Source organism: Perna viridis, chromosome 10, assembly GCF_037379345.1.
Source record: "Perna viridis isolate PV_CMFRI_1.1 ecotype Kerala chromosome 10, ASM3737934v1, whole genome shotgun sequence".
In the NCBI taxonomy this organism is placed as follows: Eukaryota; Metazoa; Mollusca; class Bivalvia; order Mytilida; family Mytilidae; genus Perna; species Perna viridis.
This window is the reverse complement of record NC_142454.1, coordinates 13,681,790-13,704,622: the sequence shown is the minus strand read 5'-3', so window position 1 is coordinate 13,704,622 and position 22,833 is coordinate 13,681,790. Positions and strand designations below refer to the sequence as shown.

Below are 22,833 nucleotides of genomic sequence, written 5' to 3'. Positions count from 1 at the left end.
TTTATCCAAAATCCCCCCCTCCTCACTCTCTGTAGATCGCTCCAGATCGTGTTTTGTTCCACGATGAAGATTTTCATTTTGTTGAAATCATCGAGGCAGTGGTTAGGTAATCTGAAGTGTTGACTCACTGGGAGTAAATGGTTTTTTGTTAGGTCGCTCCTGTGTCCGTGCAAGCGCTTGTGAAAAGGCTGTTTAGATTCACCAACATATTGAAGGCCACAGATGGGACAGTGGAGCAAATATATCACATTAGCATTCTTGCAGTGCACGTTGCAAAATATTTTGTAGCGTTTCCCCGTGACTGTTTTGGTGAATGATGACGAGTGATGCGTTTGGTTGCAACATTTACACCTTTTGACACCACAGGAGCGACTCTCGCCTGGAGTCAAGTTGGGCTTAGAAATTTTAGCCCTCACAAGCCGACTACGCAAACTGTTCTGGCTGTCTGAAAGCAATCATAGGTGGTTCTGGAAAGACTTTGGATAATGTTGAGTTTCTCTCGACAGAGGCCCAGTGCTCATGAATGGTGTTGTGGCTGTTTTTAAGGCAGGGGTGGTATGTTAGAACACAAGGTTTATTTTTACATTTGTTACACATCTTTATCAGTTAGGTTATAACGAAAAAGGTACGCATGTGCTCGACATATAATTTTGTAGCTGATTGATTGAAGAACTTCACTCGAAAAAATAAACTAAATACTTATTTCCATAGTTAAAGTAAAATTTACATCGCCGATATGATTTTTTGAAAGTTAAAAGTGTCGATAAATAGTCTCCGCTATTTTGTCATATATGACTCCATTATTAATTAAAAAGAACAACAAAAAGCAGATCGGTAAAAGGGAACAGAACGTCTTGATTCCGATAATATTCTTGTTTCCAGAAACATCAAATTAAAGCCTTCGTATTAACATAGCAATTAAATCATATATACACATGTACATGTAGATTTATATAGTATTTGTTGGTATTTGTGGTTATTACATCGTATTTTCCTGAAATGACTTAGTGTATTTCACATCTATGGCGAAATGGAAACCTGCCTTTTATGACGGTTTGTATATAAAGACTTCTTTTGACAAACAATAAATGTCAGAACAAATAAAGTAGGATTATAGAAATTATTTATTATAAGACATTTACTTATTTTCTCAAAAGTGGCGTGTATCTTCATCTGGAAAAAATATACAAACTTATTATGAAATTTTTACAGTGTTGAACATTTTGAAAGACAGTGTGGTCGTCCAGTTCGATGGACCCTTGTTTTAACAGACAATAGGCATCATATGGAAACAAATTGTGCACCTCTACTTGCCAATCTTTTTGTTCAACGAAATTGAAAGACTGAGTCTATACTTTCTAATTCTGCTATGCAGATTATGGATTTTATTACTGAATACTCATTAGGGTGGTGACTTAAATTGTGCCATAATATGCGTAAAATAAATGACAATACAGAAAACTTTTTAGGTCTGTCTTTTCTCGTTTCAAAAAGACCAACATTTGTAACTACATTAAACTATTTTGAAGTATCGCTATGTTTATACACTATCCTTCAAAATTCAAAATGTGTTACATTATTATTATTTAAATATAAATATACGTATACTAACGCTAACAAATTATGTTCATCAATGTTTCATAACCTAACACAAATACATAACAGGGATTAATTCCACTCCAATTTCTCCATCGGTTTAATATTACAAAAACAAACTCATTCATTTGTACACGTATAAACATAATATTACAAAAACAAACACATTAATTTGTACACATATAAACAAAGAAACTAGAGATGCTTCGCATACGAGCTGCTGCCCTATGATGTATGGATCTGATAAGTGATTTTATAGTCCATCATGTTATTGTTAGCCTTATACGTTCCAAGCAAAAGTTTAAATATACATAGGATTTAAAGTCAAAACACTATCAGGGCTTGCCTCCATTTGTTTTTCAGGTTCGATATATTTATCAGAGATCCTATCGCTAGAACTTTGTTGTTCATAAACACGAAGATCGAGATATTGTACGACTGGTTGATATGGATGAAGGTATCCTTTATTTTGGTTTGATATTTCGCTGTCTGAGGTTGAATTAGAGCCATCTGAGTTCCACTGAATATCTTTTTGACAAGACTGGCCAGAAACATTTTGTTCACATGGATGCAAATAGCCATCGTCCGTCGTTGTTGAAAGTGTTGGCGTTGAGGGTATTACATTGGTGTCTGTATGGTGTACTTGTACCACTGGTAAGTCAGTATTGTTGATCAAAGAGACATTTTCACTATTTTGTGATTGTACATTTTCTGCAGTATTAAAAGATCTGCCTAAATTAGGTGTGTTCGTGTTGATTTCATCAAGGCTTATATAGTGACTCTCAATCTGTTCACTGTCAGGGATGTTCCCTTCATTAATCGCTACCTGGTTCGTGGTTGTTTTCTGAAAGAACTTTGATATTTTCTCTTTGAAGTAGAAGCAAATGGCACACACTACTGACACTAGTATGAAAACTATCGCACCTGTTGTATATATGATTGTTTCTCTTGGCAGTAAAAAGGTGTTATCTTCTTTTGAGTTTACGCTGAACGTATCAGTGTGGCCTTCGTTCCTGATTTCAGTCATGTCTGTCATGGGTTCTTAAAGTATAATTGTAAGGTGTCAACTCGTATTATTCGTAAAGAAAAGAAAAACAATAACAGAAAAAACTACATAAAACGTACTCAATGAGGACGACTACTAAGAAACTTCAAGGTTAATGTTACTGAGAAGCGTGTTTAAAGCGAACGCGCTTTTTACACGGGAAAGTGTTTCTGTTGAAAGTTCCCGTAGAATTAGGAAAATATAACATGGTAGTATCATACAACACATCTATATTAAATAACCAAATTAGCCAAACAATCAATGATTTTCATCGAAAAATAATGTATGAAACAAAGGTCGATCATGTGAACTTTAAGAACCAGAACAGACATCGAAAATATAATTTCTGTTCTCTCGCAATACACCTAGCTCTTACCCACACGGTAAGTTGTAACTTCTATTGACCGGGTAATGCATCCTTTAACTCTGTCACATCTGAAATTGCAAGATAAACCCATTTCTTTTCTCAGAATAAGAAATGATTATAATGAAATTGAACTCACTATTACCCATTTCGCGTTTGGTTTTCTATGGATATTTATCTCTCAAATACGTCCCCGCATGCATCTTCGATAACCTCTTTTTTACTAACCTTTGATTGGAATAGCAGTCTTCACAACGACCTCTACACTTTCTACCCCATGAACCAATCGGACAAGGAGCACATGGGAATCCATCTATCGCTTTATACCCATCCTCGCATTCTGTCGTATAAAAAACAGTAGCAATAGTGAGATGTCAGAAATACTAAGAACTAAATTTTTTTTAAAAGCATACAGATAACAAGCTTATTTTTGTGAACGATTTATTATTATTATTATTATTATTATTATTATTATTTTTATTTTATAATTATTTTATTTTATTTTATTTTTACTCATTTTACGAGCATGTAAAACCGTGAATACATGAAACCATGAATATAAGTCACTTTATAATAGAGTACACTTTTGAAAAAAGTGTCGGACACGAAAATAATTGGTGATTAAGACCAGCTATAATTGTCAATTAACAACATGTAATTAAATAAAGTTCGGGGTCGACTTTAACAAGGCATTTAAACAAATGCTATGTACCGATATCCAAAATTGTTGGCACATGAAATATATGTATGCCTGTAATCATCTACAGGTATAAATTAACAAAAGGTAAATGAGCAACTCGGACCAAAACTGCGAGCATGGACCATGTGCACTGATAGGATAAGCGTCCTCTACTGTTTTAAAAACATCAATAAAGTTGCTCATAAATTGTCACATCCGGACAGGATACACCAAAGAGGAAAGGAAAACTATAACACGGTGAATAAACCGGTTAGCATGATGTAATTGGATACACCACAAAGACCCACAAGTTCCTTATAGTTGACAATACAGAATGAATCGCGTTTATCGTTTAGTTTGGTCAATAGTTTTCATTTTCCGTTGATCTCTAAGTGTAAGTCGACACGAGGCCGACTTCACAGTATTTCTCTCTTTCTTTTGTGTACATGCAATTTATAAAATTATTATTATAAAATCCCCGAAACTAATATTGTTTAGCGATATTGCAGACACTGAGATCAAAGGATTTGGCTTAACGATATTCCTTCTTTAAAAGTTGTCTACACAAACTCACCTACGCATGACCTCTCTTTAAGCTCATGGTTATTGCAACAAAACCATTCTGTTATACCGTTCCTACAAACCATCCAATGTTTGATAAATAAGACATATCCTCAAATTATCTTATGCTTTGTAAGTATAAGAAGTTAAGACACAACAAATATTGTCACTGAATATATACAGAATTGATACTTTTTTTCTATGTACATTTTTCTTATTATATGTAGAACTTTTTTATTGTCTATGTATACCTCCACTAGACTACATCAGTATCTTTGTCTTGTTTATATTCAAGATATGGTGAAAATATTACAATGCAAAAGCAAGAATGACATGATTAGAACGAAAAACTAGAATACGTAATCCAGGGACAACGAATGGACAAAGTAGAATGATAAAACACCACGAATAACACAATTAAACTAAAAGATTACTTACAAATGTGTACTCCACTAAACGTTGGCGTATGTAAGCACCCACTATTTTTTTTAAGAAACATCAATTTTCCCATTTTTAAATTATTGTTAAAACGAAAGAAAGGAACTACAATATTATTGTGAACAAATCTGTTCTTATGGTGGAGATACAAGACGCGTTACTCAAACATCAATATATAGCTGATATAACTAACCGGCAATAACAGTACAAATACAAGTTGAAATGTTACCTTATCCGATGACACTTTTGAGCTGTTAAACTGGAACAAAAGCTTAACACGATTACTAAATGCAGCATTTCAATACGTTCTTTTCCATGCTTTTATAAAGTATACATACCCCTTGAACGGATATTTTAAAGGGAAGTATTTTGACAATAATTCTCATCTCATTTCCTGAAATTAAAACCATCAAACACAAATTCTACTTATGAGTTATTGTAAAATGCATCACTGTCTCTACGTTTTCGGAATCTCCAGTTTTGTCGGTTGGAATCATGATTGAAAGTTTATGTATTGTAATCATTTTGAACGACATTTGCATAACTTTGAAGTTTCTTGTTTTACACAAATTTAATCAACTTCAATAATTTCCTCGGATCTCAGTTAAATTAACTATAAGCCCATTGATCTTTACAAACCAGTTACCTGGTTAGTGACAAAGCATTAAAGATACTGTAGTATGATTAAATATTTGTCTTTGTTCAAATAAGTGAAAGTTGACGATTCATTTGTAGAACATCGATACATTACTTTATATATAATCCACAATCTCTACAAAGACCATTTTTACATTAATGTGTAAATAATGACAATGATATACCATTTTTTTGTAATGATATATCAGAGTTTAATCTATATGAAGTGCTGAAATGTGCTTATTTTCTACACATATTTTCATTATCTGTTCTTGTAAAAAGCAAACGCATGAATAAATAATAATTTTAAACCTTTTTTAAGATATTTAAATATATATAAGTTTACCTAACAACCCGGAAATGAATTAGCTTGTCAAAACGAAGAAACAAATGGTATTACGATGGCAAAAATGAGTAAAACAATGGAAGGTAGGTACGAAAAATAATTTCATTTGTAATCACTTAACCTTAACATATGGATTTAAGAACCTCAACTGCACGTTTGAACCCGTCCTCAGTTGATTGACTAAGTATTTATTTATATTACCTGTTAAGACTTGATCAAAATCAGAAGTGAAATTCATCCACTGCAAGACACAATTAAACCCACTGCATGCATCTCAGTTAAAATTGAATCGAATTTCAACAAGGCTTTGATTTCACTGCACCTCAACAATGCTGTTTCTGAATCCATTTCGCTGAGTGCAGGCCTACATGCTCCTAACTTGACCGGTATAGTTCTGATTCTCTCAAAAATATATGCGACCATTTGTTTGTGTGTCAATGTTCGTTGTAAGGTCTGCGTTAATATATTATATTGTTTATACATTTCAGTATAGTTGTTAATTGGTGATGGGACAAAACAAATGCCGAACTTCGAAGACACACCATGAAGTTGCATGCCCTTGTTCTGATCTTCGTAGCTATAGCAGTCTGTATATTATATTATTCACACTGACGTAGGAGCTCAATAATCAACAATAATAATGTTGGCAATTTTTAAGCCTTTAACATTTGAGCCATTTCACTAGAAACGGGCGAATTATAGATTATTACATTGCATATCTTTTATGGACCAGTGTATCAAAATGAAACTGCAATATGAAGCCCGAGAGCTGTTATATTTGGGGGTTGAAGTAACGAACAATATTTATAGTCAGATAAATGCATTGCATTTCCATACAAGCCAGTGTATCAGCCTGGGACTTCTAGGATGTTTCTTGAAAAGCAGAGGACACTTATCATACTGATCCATGCTCCAAGTTTTAAAGTGGGGTTCGAGCTACTCACTTACTTTTGTTTCTTTGTACGTGTTATTTTGGTTACTTCGTACCCTTTTTGCGAGTATGTTTCCCTGTTTAGTCTTTATCCCTGGATTGCATTATTTTGATTTCCGCTAGAATCTTGGTTCCCTTGATTTATACTCTTCCATATCAAACTTGAGAACTCTGCTCATAATCTTTTATCGTATATTTGAATCATTACAAAATAACTCCCGATGATTATCAAACTCATAATTGATTATAACTTTTCGATTTGCAGAGAAATTATTTGATTTACGATCATGGTGTTACTTTATCTGCCGATGATGTTGCCGTTGAAGATGGCCCAATAACCAGTTATCAGCCTGGGCTGATATCGGCATGCAACTCTCGACGTTATTAAAGAGTAATCAAGGGAACCGAGATTATAGTGGTAATCAAAAGAATGTAATCCAGGGACAAAGACCAGACATGGAAAATAGAAAGACACAACAAAGAACATAAAGTAATCAAAATCTTACATACAAAGTAACAAAAGCAAACGAGCAACTCGGACTCCACAAAAATTGGGAGCATGGACCAGGTACACCAATAGGGCAAGCGTCCTCTGCTTTTCTAGAAACACCCGCCGAGTTGCTCATAAAAAGCCAAGTCCGGGTTAGACGAAAGAGGAAAGGAAAACTATGACACGTTGAAAAATCAGTTTTCATGGCGCAGATGGATATACCGTAACGATCCACGAGTTTATGATGACTGCCGGGGTAGACGAAAGAGGAAAGGAGATAATGATTGTCTATATCAGATCCAAATATGTGATAATATAAATTATTGACCACATAAGCCAGGTAATTATTCAGTAATTGAAACAGGAAAACAATCTTTTAAGCACAATGTTTAGTGATGTTCAATTATTACTGCAAATCATGATTTTAAGCTTTATTTCATTTTAAGATGTATGCACCGGAGAATTCATCAGATGGGTACGAACTGAGGTGTCCTGAACAGAATGAGAGAAAGCTTCGGGCAAAAAAATGCTCCTACCTATACCCCATTGACAATTATGCATGCTTGTTTGATATTAACAACAACAGATCACAGGAGTCGTGGAATGAAGTTGCTGACTATGCTCCTCCAGGTAACGACTTCCAATGACATGTACATGTATGCTACTGTGCAAATTTGAATTCAGTAGAAAAGCAGTCCTAATACAAATTTAAATTGTACCATTTTGTAACTGCTAATTATTACTTTGTTGCAGATTTTCAATTTAAAATCATGTTCAGCTATTAAATGCGTATTTTTGATATGCATACTGTATCTAACATATCTTTTTTAGGCATTTTGAAATATACAGAATGCAAAAATATACTTAAACTATGTAAAATTATTTCCGTTACAATATGCAAAACAATAAGCATGCTGGTATACAAATGAAAAAAGTAATGTTTGCATATCATTATCATTTTACTTTGTGATTGTATTTCCTCAAACCACATATCGATTATAAACATATGTCATCATATGTTTAAAGCCATATGCAAACACATGCTGCAATTTCCCCTGATCATCTTGTTTGTACCATTAATTATCTGACACATTTGTTATTCGAACAAAAAAATTCTCAGTCTTTATCCTTTGCATATAGTTATAAAAGATAGGATACGTATATAAGGATGTCCCCTGATTTAATTTCTAATTCGTCTATGGTTTCCAATTTATGTCCGCTCGTTTGACTTCAAGGTATCAACATTAGAACAATATCGATTAATTATGCCGATGATACTGATATTCCTTGCTGATGAGATGTATCAATTTGTAGTTAATCTTAATCTGATGCTATGGTTTTAGGAGAAAGGTACATTTTGTCTGGAGTAAGAACGACATCTCCCTGTCCGGTTGGTCGTTTTCAACCATTTGCTCTGTGGGCTAACGACAGTAGCCAATGCCTGTTCGTCAAGTCTTTGTGTGAGGAAGAAGGACAGATAATAACCTCGCGTGGTACAAAATTATCAGACCAAACTTGTCAGTGTGACTTCAGCTATGGCTATCATTTTATATCTGAACCAAAAGATTTGTGTGGCTGTGTGCCGTCATCAGAAGACTGTTCCTGTTATTTTGACCGACAGAAACAACTTACTTTTGAAGGTATTGATATCTGTTACAGTAAAAGTGTATAATCAGGAAATATGCATAATTACTGATATATTTAGTAATTATGCATAACTCCTAGCATGTTAAGTAATTATAAATTATTACTGAAGAAAAATGTCGGGAATTATGCATAATTACTGATATACTTAGGAATTGTGCATAACTCCTAGCATGTTAAGTAATTATAAATTATTACTGAAGAAAAATGTCAGGAAATATGCGTAATCACTGATATACATTGTATTTAGGAATTATGCATAACTCCTAGCATGTTAAGTAATTGTAAATTATTATGAAAGAAAAATGTCAAGAATTATGCATAATTACTGAAATCAATTTTATCTCTTGGACATCAAGTTCAATTCAGATTTTATTCATACAAATGTGAGAACATCGTTGAAAATATTGGATGCATTTTTTTAAAATGTAAACGAAAAGCAGATGCATGTATTCATTTATTTTGTTACAAATAAGGTTTAGGAGGCATCGACTATTGCCTTTCAGCATGCTCATCCAAGAAATTTGTAAATTGACGTTGCGTACGTTTTTGGTGTCACATTCTATTGAACCAGGGCTGGTTACAAAAACCGAATTATTGCTATTAGAATGTGGAGTTATCAAAGGCAATGTAGATATTAAAATGTTCGAAAATGGTTGTTGTTTTAGGATTACAATTATAAATCTTTGAAAGGTGCCGAAAGGTTCCGTTAGTTGAGGAGGGAAAGCATTATTCGATCACAAGAACGTCCATTTTCATATGTGGACGGGTAACATTAAAAATGCTTTTTTGGAAAGAGCAGTTTGTGCTGCAGACGATGTCATATTTTTCATAACGTAATGATAAGATCAAAGCGTATTACAATATCACAAATGTCTCCCCTTTGATGTGGACATTGCAAAAATGGAACGAAACCGATTTGAAGTCTATTCACGCTTAAAGGACTGTATAAATATTCAGAATATCATATTTATTCTAAAAAATAATGAGTTTTATTGTCTAATAGTAGATAAATACGCACATATGTTGTGATGTCACGTTGTCTTTTCCCGGCGTTTTCTACACGTTGCGTGCTACCCAGTCTTTATCAAAAGCTTTTTTCGTGGATCGTTATGATGTATCCATCAGCACCATGAAAACTGATTTATTCAACGGGTCATAGTTTACCTTTCCTCGTTTGTCTACCCCGGACTTGACTTTTTATGAGCAACTCGGCGGGTGTTTCTAGAAAAGCAAAGGACCTTTACCCAAACGTTGCACCTGGTCCATGCTCCCAGTTTTTAGTGGAGTCCGAGTTGCTCATTTACTTTTGTTACTTTGTATGTATGATTTTAGTTACTTTATGTTCTTTGCTGTGTATGTCTGTTTTCCATGTCTGGTCTTTGTCCCTAGATATCATTCTTTTGATTACCGCTATAACCTTGGTTCCATTGATTACTCTTTCAATCATTATCTAAACAATTTAGAAGAAAAAACATAAATATCTATTATTCCATATCGGTGAAAATCCGATTTTCTAATGAGATGAAAGGTGGTCATGTGTCATTCTCAATTCCACGGTAGAATCTCCATCAGTCAATAACAACAAAATAAAACGGACCAGAATACTTGTCATAGTCATTTCACGATAATGACCAGCTGGGGATTTAGAGCCACGCAACGCAGCTGCGATTCAGACATGTATGAATAGATATTTAGCTTGAGTAAACATTGAATATACATTATATGCACGACAAACGTAAAAAAAACCCAAATTTTTGTTTTAAAGGCCAAACTTTATTAGTTCACAAGGAAAATGAACCAACACAAAACTTTTAATAGTTTTGTTATTTTTCATTGAACACGTTAAAAGGGAAAAAATATGGAGTGAATGTGTGTACAAAAACATCTCCCACAACACATTGTATATTTAATTTAGGGCATAATACAATTTTTCAGATTACTTGTTTATAACTTGGTGCAGTAAATAAATATGGAATGAATGCGCATGTGACAAAGTTACCCTTTTTTAAGTTTAATTTTATGTAGAACAAGAAAAAAACGATCATAGTTCCTCTATAAAAGAAACATAATACTAGTGGTTGTTAATAAACTGGTTAATATCGTGATATTTAGACTGCCCATAGGACAGTGATATCGATCGACACAGCGATAATGACCGAGCTGCAAATAGTATAAGAATACAATAATTCTAGAACCATTTTACTATTAATCATTTTTTAAGCTAACAGGACAATTGTAGAGTTGTCATTCAGATTTTAAGTAATCATGTACAATTAAATGACTGATTTTAGTAAGTATGGATAGTTACTAATGATTTTAGTGATTCTGCATAACTACTGAAATTGTTGGAAGTATGCATATTACTTATTGTACACTTTTTATGTAACAAATCTACAATGTATATAATGTATTTCTGTTTGATGAACTAGGAAAGTTAAAAAAAAGAATCAGTGAAATTTTCCTGTCTTTTTATAAAAATATTATTAAAGTTGTCTGCGATTTTCATTTGTGTGAATTCCCATGTATGACTGTCAATTATATATCGCAAAGCTTGTCCAACGATTAAAATTGTGATGAATTGGCCACTGTTTCAACGTTCAATAGCGAAAAAGTGGGCAGCAGTCGGTTTCACATTAGAACAAAACGTGATTTTCTTTGACCGTAGATCAGTTCTGTCACTATTGTGAGGCAGGCTTCATATCAGATCGAGACAAAGATAAATACATTTGGCTATATCCTCAAACATCAGTTTTCCTCTACATAGATAACGTTGTTATTTAAGTTATTTAAGATTTGGTGATTTGTTAAATCGTAACTGTACCATATGACATTGCAGACACTAAACAATCTACCCCATATCTTGACTAATACTATTGGTGATCGACGAAGCAGACACACAACAAACTACATTTTACTATTACTACATTTGCCAGTTTTTTATTTGTTTTTACAACGTTCCATTTGGTTTTTAAAAGGCAGCTTATACACTATGCCAGAATCCGTCGAAGGTACACACACACGTTTGTTCCGTTTTAAACTTCCCACAATATTCCTTTCCACCATAGACTTACAGCCAACAAAGCTAAAATCATCCTAAGTTCAAACATTTTACGGTCGACATTCATTGATTGTTGATTGTTGTGACCATGACCACCAGTAGAATAGACTTGTTCACTTTGTCGTAGTCTTTCTCGTTTAATTTAACCCCGGTTTACACCATATGAGCAACTAAGTGGTTTTAGTTTATTTACCTACATCTATTCTGGCAAATATCTTGTCTTGTGTCAAAGAGTAATCAAGGGAACAAAGATGCTAGCGGAAATCAAAAGAATGTTATCCAGGTAAAAAGACCTGGCATTCACAACAAAGAACATAAAATAACCAACATAATACATACAGAAAAATTAAAGTAAATGAGCAACTATGACTAGACTAAAAACTGGCATCATTGACCAGGTGCATCGGTGCGGTAAGCATCCTTTGTTTTTTTCTAGAAACATCCGCCGAAATTGCTCAAAAAGTGAAACCTAAGGTAGACGGGAGAGGAAAAGAAAAGAAAACTTAATTGTAAGAAGTCTGGCGCGATCCAAGAAGTCTGTGTAGTTGCGGCAAGCTTTGGCATAACGTATGAGTTGTGAAACTCAATACACAGGTGCTGAAGGGATGTTGTCACAGATAAAAAAATGTTGAAAAGGCATCGTGTTTGTTGTATAGTTTGGTCAATAGTTTTCCTTTACCGTCTAAGTGTAGGCCAAGAAATGAGGCTGACTTCACAGTGTCTGTAGTATCCTTTTTATCAAGTTCTTTTGGGTAGATACAATGTATCAAATCCCCGAAACTACGATTGACGATTATACGTCATCTATATAGAGGAAACTGAGATTAAAGGATCTAGCTAAACGATGTTCCTTCTCCTGGATCAGATCAGCTTTAAAGTCAGCCTCTTAAGAGTGAGGGAATAGGTCAGCAAGTAGAGGAGCACAATTTGTTCCCATCGGAATGCCGACCGCTTGTTGAAAAACGCGTCCACCACACTGGACAAATATGTTGTCGATTAAAAAATCAAGCATTTTGAAAGCATCTTCTCCGGTATATTTGGAATATGATTTGGAATACTTTTTTTACAAAGTATTAGGAATCTCTACCAAGAACTACAAATTTGTAGCTAGGTGTACCGTCTTTTTGTTGGAGTAAACACAATGTATAATGTTTTGGATTCTGGGTTTTAACTGAGAATGGGGAATAGAAGTATAAAGAGCTGAAAAATCATAGGTTAAAATGCTATTATATTCTGATAAAAATCTTGAATTAATGGATTCAAGAAGATCTTTCACATTGCATTAATACCAATACAGGAGTAACAAATGTCCTGTAAGATCTCGAGACCTTCTTTGACAGATGTGAGTATAGAAGTTAAAAGTTTTGAAAGAGGTTTGATGGTACACTTTGTAGATCCAGCTATGTAGCGTTGTTTGTGTGGATTCTTGTGGAGTTTAGGAATCCAGTACATAGACGGTAGATCATAATCATCGTCTTTGGTAAAGAGACCAAAAGAGAACAGCACAGGTTTATGGTTTTCCACTATCTCTTCTTTTGAGAGTGTGGTAGCAGTATATGTCTTATTACTGTATTGTCTGTTACGTCTAAGTCTGATAATAACCATTAGATGCAATACGTTGTGCATTTTTGGATTTTGTCTGCTGTTATGATATTTGTCATATATAGTAGACAATGTTTTAGACCTTTAGAGAGGACTTAAGGGAGAGATTCCTTTTTAATGATGTTTAAACATCCAGTAATGACGTCATCGGAAGGAAACATTTAATCACCGACCTGCATAAAGTATCAAGCTTGAATTTTGTGTTCATAGTTGTCCCCTCATTCAAGGTTCGACCTCTGTGAAACATTTTATCAAATAATTGCAGATGCTATTTATAACAAAATAGTAATTTGAGATATAAAAGAAAACTGTCATCAGTATATTGTATAAATACTGAGATTAGCTCTATTTTTACCTTTAATATCATATTCTTTAATTGCTTCTTAATGAACAAGTACTGTTGTCCAAATTTTAAATGTCACAAAGACATTAACCAAGGTGTTTGCTAATCTTAATCACAAACTTGTGGTCAGAAACATGGAAAAAATGCAATGGTCCTCATCTTGCCAATCTTCGCTCGGCAGTTTTTATTTTCTCACCAAACCTAAAATCCTATAGATGTATTCGGTCAGGCTACCACCCCATTTGTTGTGCTATATGTTTATTGAATGTGTGTGTGTGTGTGTGTGCGCGTGTTATTTACCACTCATGTTCTGAATAGCACCAGATTTTTTGTTATTCTTTTATGTGATTCTGTTTCCTATTCCAGAAAATAAGTGCATACAAAAATATGTTGACATTACTACCTCACTACCCCATAAAAGGTAAGAGTCAAATATAAATATAATAATAGATACCTTTTTTTCTAAATTTCTTAGATTTTTTGTATCAAAACACTTGTGTTTGTATCAAGGACTTCTTAACAAAATATTTAAATACATGTATTACTGCATCAAAAGCAAAATGTAAAGTAAAGTAATAGTTGTTTAACGTACAAATATCTTTGTTATATATTTAATTTTTTGTGATATTTTATAATCTCATTTGCAGAACTACTACATTATCTAACTTCAGTATTGTATCTCTGGATGTTAATTCATGTAAGTAATGAATATGCATATTAACCGAACCTGAATGAAATTCAGAATTCAATGAAATTCCCAATCTACTCAATTAAATAAGATATGCATATGTATCACATTTTGGACCTGTGATTTAGATACATATGTATTTGTACCACTTAAAAGAATCGGTTTGCTTGTATTAAAATATGGATGTTGACGTCACATTAATTGTTAATGTAAAAGTGTTGTGATATTTTCATTCATTACATCGTTTAAGATTTCAGTTGTTTTACTAAAAAAGGATTACTATAATTTGAAGTAATGTAAAGTACATTTTATGGTGTGTTTGTTTATTGTTTCGATTCGTTTTTTTACCTTACATTAATGGGGTTTTTCAAGGCCTTATACAACTAATTTAACCCAACCACAGATTTCAATCGCCTGTCCACAGCCACAGATGTTGTTCATTAATGTGTCCTTGTGTCTTTTACAACATTTTAAATTGATTTTGTAGAATTGTCAACGTTCAGTTACTGTGGATTTTACTACTTTTGTTGTCGAGTCTTCCAGAGCTTACCTAAAGGTGTGCTTACACGTATTGATGATATTTTGGTGACCTCTGAAATTATTTACTTTTTATTTAGGTTATAAGCTGGTGCATTTGTTACGTTTCACAATATACATCCTTCTTTTTTATTTTTTTTTTCAACAGTCAACAGAACCCCAAGAGTGGTAATACCATTTACCATAGCCATAATTGCAATCACAGGTAACTTTAGAATTGTCTACACCTTATAAACTACGTCTTATAATTGAACGCCCAATAACGAAACAAGCATAAATTATATTCAGTTGGCATGTATAATTTGGTGTGAATATCTGGATCATTGGATATCATTCTAAAATACTTATTTCCACTTTACCACAGATAACGTTAAAACAATTTTAGTACATTTATCGTTTGGCGGTAGCAATTAACGAATATTTTCCCAAGTAGCCTTAGAACTCTAAGTATTGTAATACTACAACATAATAAAAAAATCACAACAATATAGTCAAACAAAAGCCCGCACAAATTCGGTGTGGTTCCCATTAAATAATTGGAATAAGTAGTGAGAAATTAACTGAAGATACTGAGATTAGTAATATTCAATGTTGTATATCGAACCCTTTGCATTAGTGCATTACATTCATTTGATTCTATGTCAACACTAGCCGTCTAAAATTAAAAAAAATATACATTGTACTGTATTTTCTTACTCCTAAGGTTTAATTAAATCTTGCTATAAACCGAAAACCATACTACGAGGGAAGACAACAGTCACGGTTGCTATTGACCTTGGAACAACGTCTTCAGTTTATGCCTATTGTACATCAACGACGCCTAAAACTACTGACATAAAATTGAATAAGCAATGGGACGCATATTATCGTGGATTACGTTCTACCAAGACGCCAACGTGTATTCTGTTGGACAATAATAAGAAGGTTTTGTGCATTGGCTATGAAGCCAAAAAAGAATACCAAGATTATGTCTATGATAAAGAAGCTCAGAACTATTACTTCGTCGATAGATTTAAAATGGAGTTATACAGATTGGGGACAGTAAGAACTTTTATTTCTATTCTATTTGATTGTAAACCTCTGAAGTTTTTCTGCAATTAGGTACATGATTTCATTAAGTGGAAATAACAGGAGTTGAATAACTTGCACACTTGAAATTTTTCAGTCTTCTGTATATGATGCAGCTTGATTGAATCTGTGTAACTTTCTTGTATGTTCCAGGTATTTGTTACAATCTTCAAATATATTTGAGGTTCAATTTCTCGAGTACGCCCACCCTACCAGTGCTACTGGTCTGTGATTTCAGTTCTTAGGTGCTACTTAACTTTTTTCTCTGCGTGTTACTTTGGTTATTTCATGTTATTTGTTTTGTGAGTCTATTTCCGTTGTCTTGTCTTAATTACAATTTTATTTAGCTCACCTGGCCGAAGGCAACGTCAGCTATTGCCATCACTTGACGATCGTAGTCGTCGCCGTCCCTTGTCGTTAACAATTTTTCAAAACTCTTCTCTTCTGACACTACTTAACCAATTGAAACCAATCTTGGTAGAAATGTTCCTAGGGATATCATGCCTAGAACTGTTGTTGGGATTTCTCATCCGTCGAAAAATATGGCCGCCTTTACAGAAATAGAACATAGAGGTCAGACGGTAGTTTTTCCCATAAATCTCCAAAACCATTATATAGGTTTAGCTCAATTCTTACATGGGTAAAAGTGTTCAGCTTGACTACAACTATATGTGGTCTAATTTTCGTTTTAATCCGTTAAGCCATGTTGGAGTTATTGCCCTTTTTTGCTATTTTTAATGTTATTTCTTTCTAAAATCTTCTCTTCCGACACTACTTGATTGGTTTGGGGATTTCTGATCCATCGAATAACATAGCCGCCGTTACTAAAAATAAAACGTAGGGTTCAGACAGTAGTTTTCAGCATATATCTCCAAAAGGGTTAAGTTTAGCCAAATTCATTTCAATTGCTTTGCTGAAATGATCTTTGTTATAAGGCCTTCAAAAGCCAACGAGGTATCAAAGTTTTCAGACGTCTCAATATAAGCGTTATTGCCCTTGAAAGATGAAAAGTAACTTTTTTACAGTTTTCAGCCAATATCTTGAAAACTTTATTGGATAGAAAGAAACTGTCAATTATTGAAATGATCCTTATGACAAGTCCTACTTAAGTCTTCTGTAGTCAAATTTTTTGAACAACTCCTTGTTAAATGTTTTGCCCTTGAAAAACAAAATTTAACCAGGTGAGCGATTCAGGCTCCTGAGAGACTCGCACGATACAAAAAAAATCAGTGTAATTGACGCACGCTCAGACATATCGTATGAGTTAAGATATAAATACTCAGTACAGAGGGGCTGACGGGGTGTTGCCACAGATGAATGGACAGTTGACAATACGGGATAAGAACTCATCGCGTTTTTCGTATAGTTTGTCATGAGTTTTCCTTTACATTGATCCCTAAGTTAGGTCAAGATATAAGGCTGACTTCATTGTGTCATGAGGGTCTTTTACTTCAAGTTCTTTAGTTCTTCGAGTACCGTCGATTTGTTAAAAAAAATACGTCCATCACACTAGGCAATTATGTTACCGATAAAATGTCATTTTGACAACATCTGCGGAATATTTGAAGATGATTTGGAATCATCTTCCAAATATACAAATGATGTTTACAAATGCTAGAATTTGTAATCGACAACACATTTGTCCAGTGCGGTGGGCGCGTTTGTCAACAAAGATCGGCATTCCAAATGGAATAACTTTTGCTCCTCTACTTGTTGACATATTCCTACACTCGTATGAGGCTGACTTTATAGCTGATCTGATCCAAAAGAAAGAATATCTTTTAGCTAGATCCTTTAATGTCAGTTTCCGCTATTTAGATGACGTATTATCTTTTAACACTACTAATTTCGGGGATTTGATACATCGCATCTACCCAAAATAACTTGAGATAAAGGATACTACAGAGAATGTGAAGTCAGCTTCATATCTTGACCTACACTTAGAAATGGATGGTAAGGGAAAACTATTGAACATACTTTACGACAAACGTAATGACTTTTCATTCAGAATTGCCTACTTTCCTTTCATATGTGGCAACATTCCTTCAGCACCTGCGTATGGAGTGTTCATATCACAACTCATACGTTATGCCAGAGCTTGCCGAAACTACGCAGACTTTTTGTATCGCGCTAGGCTTCTAACAAGTAGGTTTCTGAAACAGGGTTATGTTGCTGCAGAAGTTTAATGTTCGTCATCATGAACTCGTGGATCGTTATGGTGTATCCATCTGTGCCATGAAAACTGATTTTTGTCAACGTGTCATAGTTTTCTTTTCCTCTTTCGACTACCCCGGGCTTGACTTTTTGATAAGCAACCAGATTTTAGTGTAGTCCGAGTTGCTCGTTTGCTTTTGTTATTTTGTATGTATTATTTTAGTGACTTTATGTTCTGTATGTCTGTGTTCCAAGTCTTGTCTTTGTCCCTGGGTTACATTCTTTTGATTACCGCTATAACCTTGGTTCCCTTGATTACTCTTTCAAATAATGAAGAATCTACCAAACTGCGTATTGGTATCTAAGTGTTCCATTTTAGGTTAGGCTGTATTTGTTTATTAGGTACTCATTTGGAGCTGTTTATATAAAGATACTGGTTAAAAAATAAAACGTATAATATGTAAATATGTTAATACACTGTATGTATAACAAGGCAAGTCAACAGAAAAATCAATATCACTTTTCGCTTTATATGTCTCCGTAAATTGTCGTTTCATAAGTTCTCTTCTACAATATTAATTTGAATACTGGACCAATTACTGCTGTTCATAATATCTACAAATAAAGACATAAATTCCTTCATACTCCGAGTTTTTAAAAATCCATCTAGATTTTGGTAATATCCAGCTTAGAGACTGACTCTTTTAATGGTATTGCAGTTTTACAAACTTCTACGATCGAATTAACATACACATTCAGCAAAATAAGATAATTGCAAAAATTGCAGTGGTTTTTGTGTAACAGTCTTTTCAAAATTAAACGATTAGACTCACGTTTTTTTTTATTTCAGGAAGTAACAGAAAATTTAACAATACAAGATATCAAAGGAAGAAAGTTACCTGCTGTGTCTGTATTTTCTCAAATGATCTTTAAACTGAAAGAACGAGTTATACACGAGGATATGGAAAATAAATATCATGCCGATAATATACAGTGGGTTTTATCTATACCGGCAGTATGGTCTGACAGAGCAGAACACTTCATGAGGACATGTGCAGGAAGGGTATCTGCCGATTTGAATATATTAATGACAAAACATGTCTTTTATGGGGTTCATAATCTCGGTCATATCGAAATTATTAGCCAGATAAGTTAAATTTAGCAAGTGAGAGATCTGCGACTTTAATTTCCAAGATGAGACTATGTTCTTTTTAATAAGACACTTGTTTCATTTCCTTTAACAAACTACCCTTTAATGCCATTATATTTTGCATAAAGTAAATACATACGTTATTAATTTTGTATTTTGTTCTTTTTTGAAATAATAAAAAAAACAAAACCAATTTCTTCTCTTTGAAAGTCCAGTTTACTACTTGATTTACCGCGTCGATCATTAAAATATAGTAATTCCATGCTAACTTTTTTGTTGTAGGCTGGGATAAGTGACGATAAATTGAACGTTGTGGTAGAATCCGAATCTGCATCTGTTTATATTCATTATTTGTTGAAGGAAAACATCCTCATATCATCTAAACCAGGTCTTCCTAAAACGTACTTAGTTATTGACTTAGGTGGTATGTATCATTCTTTGTTTAAAATGGTATGGCAAAGAGCAATATATCTCCTGATTTAATAATCGAATATTTAATTTCCTACTCACTGTCACGTGTAATTATATCTCTATTTTACTGTCAGAAAATGTTTATTTGTTTTTAATTTAGTAGATGTTGCCTACAACCAGTGCTTCAATAAAATCAAATGTTAAATCGTGTCAAATTTTGACTCTTACATGCCTCTCTTAAGGTAATTGAATGACTCACTGATATGTCAAGTCAGGAATTGATTTTTTACTCCTAACTTTTTAAATTACTACTCTCTATGCAATGCTTTTTTACCAAAAAATCTAGTTGCCATTTTTTCCAGGACGGCATTGGGATAAGATCCATTGCTGGTCTCTACAGAAAAATGTTCAGTTTGTCATTTATATAATCACATGACAGATATTTTCTAAAGATATGCACAATCAAATATTGAAAATTTATTTCGATTGAAATTATCCGAAATCCATTAGTATTCATTTCATGCTCTATTTTAAGATCTTTTCGTATTTTTTCTGAATTTTATTTTCGAAGGAGCGCGCTTTGTAATAGTACTATTGAAAGAACAAATCTATACATCATCAGGTGTTTCTGTATTTCATAAGTCACTATGAACGTCTGCAATTTTTTCAACCTTTTTTCCAAAGGTGGAACAGACGATATCACAGCACATAGAATAACATCACGTGGTAAGCTGAAAGAACTTTGTAAACCGTCAGGTGGAAATAATGGTGGGAAAAAAGTGGACACAGTGTTATGGTCTCTCTTTGAAAAATTGGTAGGAACAAAAGTTATGGAGGATCTCAAACTGGAAGGAAGTTATTTAGAGTTTGTTGAAGAAGTTGAAAATATGAACAGTTTTATTTCCGGAACAAGATCTGAAAAACTCTCTTGTAAATTTCCACTTGATTCATTAAACAAATTGTGCCAAAAATATTGTAACAAAGAATTCCAAGAATTATTAGATGAATCTGATCTTCATAATAGAATAACTATTGTGAATGAAAGGTTACGAATAGATAGAGATCTATTACTAGAGATAATTTCAAGAGTAGCAGATGATATTGTCAATGATATTAAATTTGTAATTAAAAAAGCAAGAGCCTGTTCTAAAATTGATACTTTCATTTTAGTAGGAGGTTTTTCAAATTCCGAGGCTGTGAGAAATAAAATAAGGGAGAATTTTGGAAATGTAAACTTGTTGTATCCGCCTTCTGATGTAGAATTGTCGGTAGTTAAGGGGGCGGTGTTATATGGACTCAATCCTCGTTATATTAAATCGAGTTCCTAAAAATATTGTAATTTTTAGCAATATTTTTTTTATTTCTTTGACACTTGTAAAAAAACAAATGGAATTTGTAATCTTGTATTATACAATGTAAATCTTTATGTACAATCCTAGTCATAATTTTATAATTGACTGTAGATGTACATAATATGATCTCAGTAATATATAAAATATAATATATATATTTATTTATTGATTTATAAGTGTGTTAATATTTCTGTATGTAATTCGACATGAAAGTATGGTTTAGCGTTGTTATTTTAGAATATCTAGAGAAAAAAAACGTTATGTAATTCATGGACTTGCATATAACAATGAAAATTAGTTCGATCGAGTTTCATGTACAAAAGGTTTTTTTTTCTCATAACCATTTAAATTACCATTAGCTCAAAACTTTTTTTTTGTGTGTAAAGAGATTTTTCTAGATGTGTTGAATATCTGAGAACAATAAAAGTGACCAAGTTATTTCTGTGTATTAATTCCTACCTGAATAGCAGCTATCATCAGTTTTACAGTTTTCAACATTGGGTTTTGGTATTAACTAACCGGTTTATGTGGGGTTTATTTGTTAACGAACAAGGAAACAGTTCTGATCTTGAATTTAGGTTCAAGTGTTGTTTCTTATATCTAACAATGCGTTTTTCATTGGTTTAATGAAAGCGAAGTTTGCTTTTCGTCTAACGTTTTTATCATTTCTGATCCACTTTGTTCTCTAGTTTTTTTTTACACTTCATCGTTCAACTCGTTTCAATTTTATTTAAGTTCATAATTGTTTCCAGTATCGACCGTTTTAGTCATTTGATCTTCTTAAAATTTCTTTATCAGCTTTCAGGTTCAGAATTCCTTTATCGTAATCCTTTCCGTTTCATATTTATGGAACCTTTGGAATTCATGTTGAAATGTGAAGTATTCATGCAGCCCAATGAAGAACAGAGTGGAAAAAATTAAAACAATCATGAATTTCTTAAGTCTCTGCTTTACGATGCAAGTTTCATCCAAGAACCCGAACTTGGCTCACTGTTAGACTGGGTAAAATCAATAAGGTGTTTGGTACAACGTCGCATTTGCAACCTCAAACACTGCATGAATGATCGACCTTAATCAGAATTCCAAGATATGCATGCACGCTGCAGAATGTCCATCCTGTCTTCATTAGAAATATGTTGTTGTCTCTGCGGACAACGCTTTTAACATTGTTTTGGTACGTAAAGGGCAACTGCAAGTACTGAATAAAAGAGCTATAGAAGTAATAGATAATTCGGGGAATCCTTCGTACAAACTCAGTACGTTCAACAAGAATGAAATCCTAGCTAACCATACGTCCTTATTTGCCTTGATGCATATTTCTTTAAGTGAGAAGTCTGGAGACCTATTTTCATTGGATTCCCAAAGTACAAAAACTTCCAAACAAGCAGAAGTACATAGCTACTTGTTCAACCAAAGAGCTGTCTGTACGACTCCCAAGATTTTGTTCGCAGTGTCTAACGACAAAAATAATGTGAAATGCGCGTAGTTGTATTAATCATACATAGATTGTAAAAAAGCTCTACTATCTCAGATAATCTTAAATCTTGCTCCATCGTCTAAATAAAATCATTCACATGTCATTCAGCTTCATAAATCGCATCTTACTAATGTGATGTTTTATGCTACGATTCTACATATTTTATCACTAAAGAACAAAAAGACGGAAGTTGGTACACTGAAAGGCTATCAATATGCTTGAGTTTTTCCTTGACAATGTATTAGTCCTTTTGGAGGGAC

At 33.5% G+C, this 22,833-nt stretch overlaps 2 protein-coding genes across 3 annotated transcripts; one reads left to right on the top strand and one right to left on the bottom strand.

Annotated features, from left to right (window-relative positions):
- Positions 1 to 981: 981 nt before the first annotated feature.
- Positions 982 to 5,034, bottom strand: LOC148604616 (uncharacterized). The gene is made up of 5 exons (XM_088548275.1): positions 4,913 to 5,034; positions 4,259 to 4,320; positions 3,234 to 3,345; positions 3,018 to 3,076; positions 982 to 2,637 (listed from the first exon to the last, which is right to left on the bottom strand). The coding sequence occupies exons 1-5, from the start codon at positions 4,978 to 4,980 to the stop codon at positions 1,898 to 1,900; spliced, it is 1,041 nt and encodes a 346-aa protein (XP_088404401.1). The 5' UTR covers positions 4,981 to 5,034; the 3' UTR covers positions 982 to 1,897.
- A 583-nt stretch (positions 5,035 to 5,617) lies between these two features.
- Positions 5,618 to 21,534, top strand: LOC148604615 (heat shock 70 kDa protein 12A-like). 2 transcript variants are annotated; one of them, XM_088548273.1, is made up of 11 exons: positions 5,618 to 5,748; positions 6,154 to 6,250; positions 7,533 to 7,716; positions 8,430 to 8,726; positions 14,103 to 14,157; positions 14,384 to 14,433; positions 15,110 to 15,166; positions 15,665 to 16,002; positions 19,034 to 19,246; positions 19,616 to 19,757; positions 20,429 to 21,534. In XM_088548273.1, the coding sequence occupies exons 2-11, from the start codon at positions 6,209 to 6,211 to the stop codon at positions 21,070 to 21,072; spliced, it is 2,022 nt and encodes a 673-aa protein (XP_088404399.1). In that variant the 5' UTR covers positions 5,618 to 5,748; positions 6,154 to 6,208; the 3' UTR covers positions 21,073 to 21,534. The 2 variants fall into 2 exon arrangements, with proteins under 2 accessions (XP_088404399.1, XP_088404400.1); XM_088548274.1 differs by having other exon boundaries at positions 5,666 to 5,752.
- The last annotated feature ends 1,299 nt before the right edge of the window (positions 21,535 to 22,833 follow it).

Bases quoted from the DNA above. Each gene is read 5' to 3' on its own strand.
- LOC148604616 (XM_088548275.1), bottom strand. From the start codon at position 4,980: ATGCTGCATTTAGTAATCGTGTTAAGCTTTTGTTCCAGTTTAACAGCT. The intron at 3,346-4,258 runs GTGAGTTTGTGT...TTTATACGACAG, and splicing joins TAAAGAGAGGTCATGCGTAG to AATGCGAGGATGGGTATAAA. The intron at 2,638-3,017 runs GTAAGAGCTAGG...TTATACTTTAAG, and splicing joins AGTTACAACTTACCGTGTGG to AACCCATGACAGACATGACT.
- LOC148604615 (XM_088548273.1), top strand. From the start codon at position 6,209: ATGAAGTTGCATGCCCTTGTTCTGATCTTCGTAGCTATAGCA. The intron at 19,247-19,615 runs GTATCTGCCGAT...TTTTTGTTGTAG, and splicing joins TGAGGACATGTGCAGGAAGG to GCTGGGATAAGTGACGATAA. The intron at 19,758-20,428 runs GTATGTATCATT...TTTTTTCCAAAG, and splicing joins CTTAGTTATTGACTTAGGTG to GTGGAACAGACGATATCACA.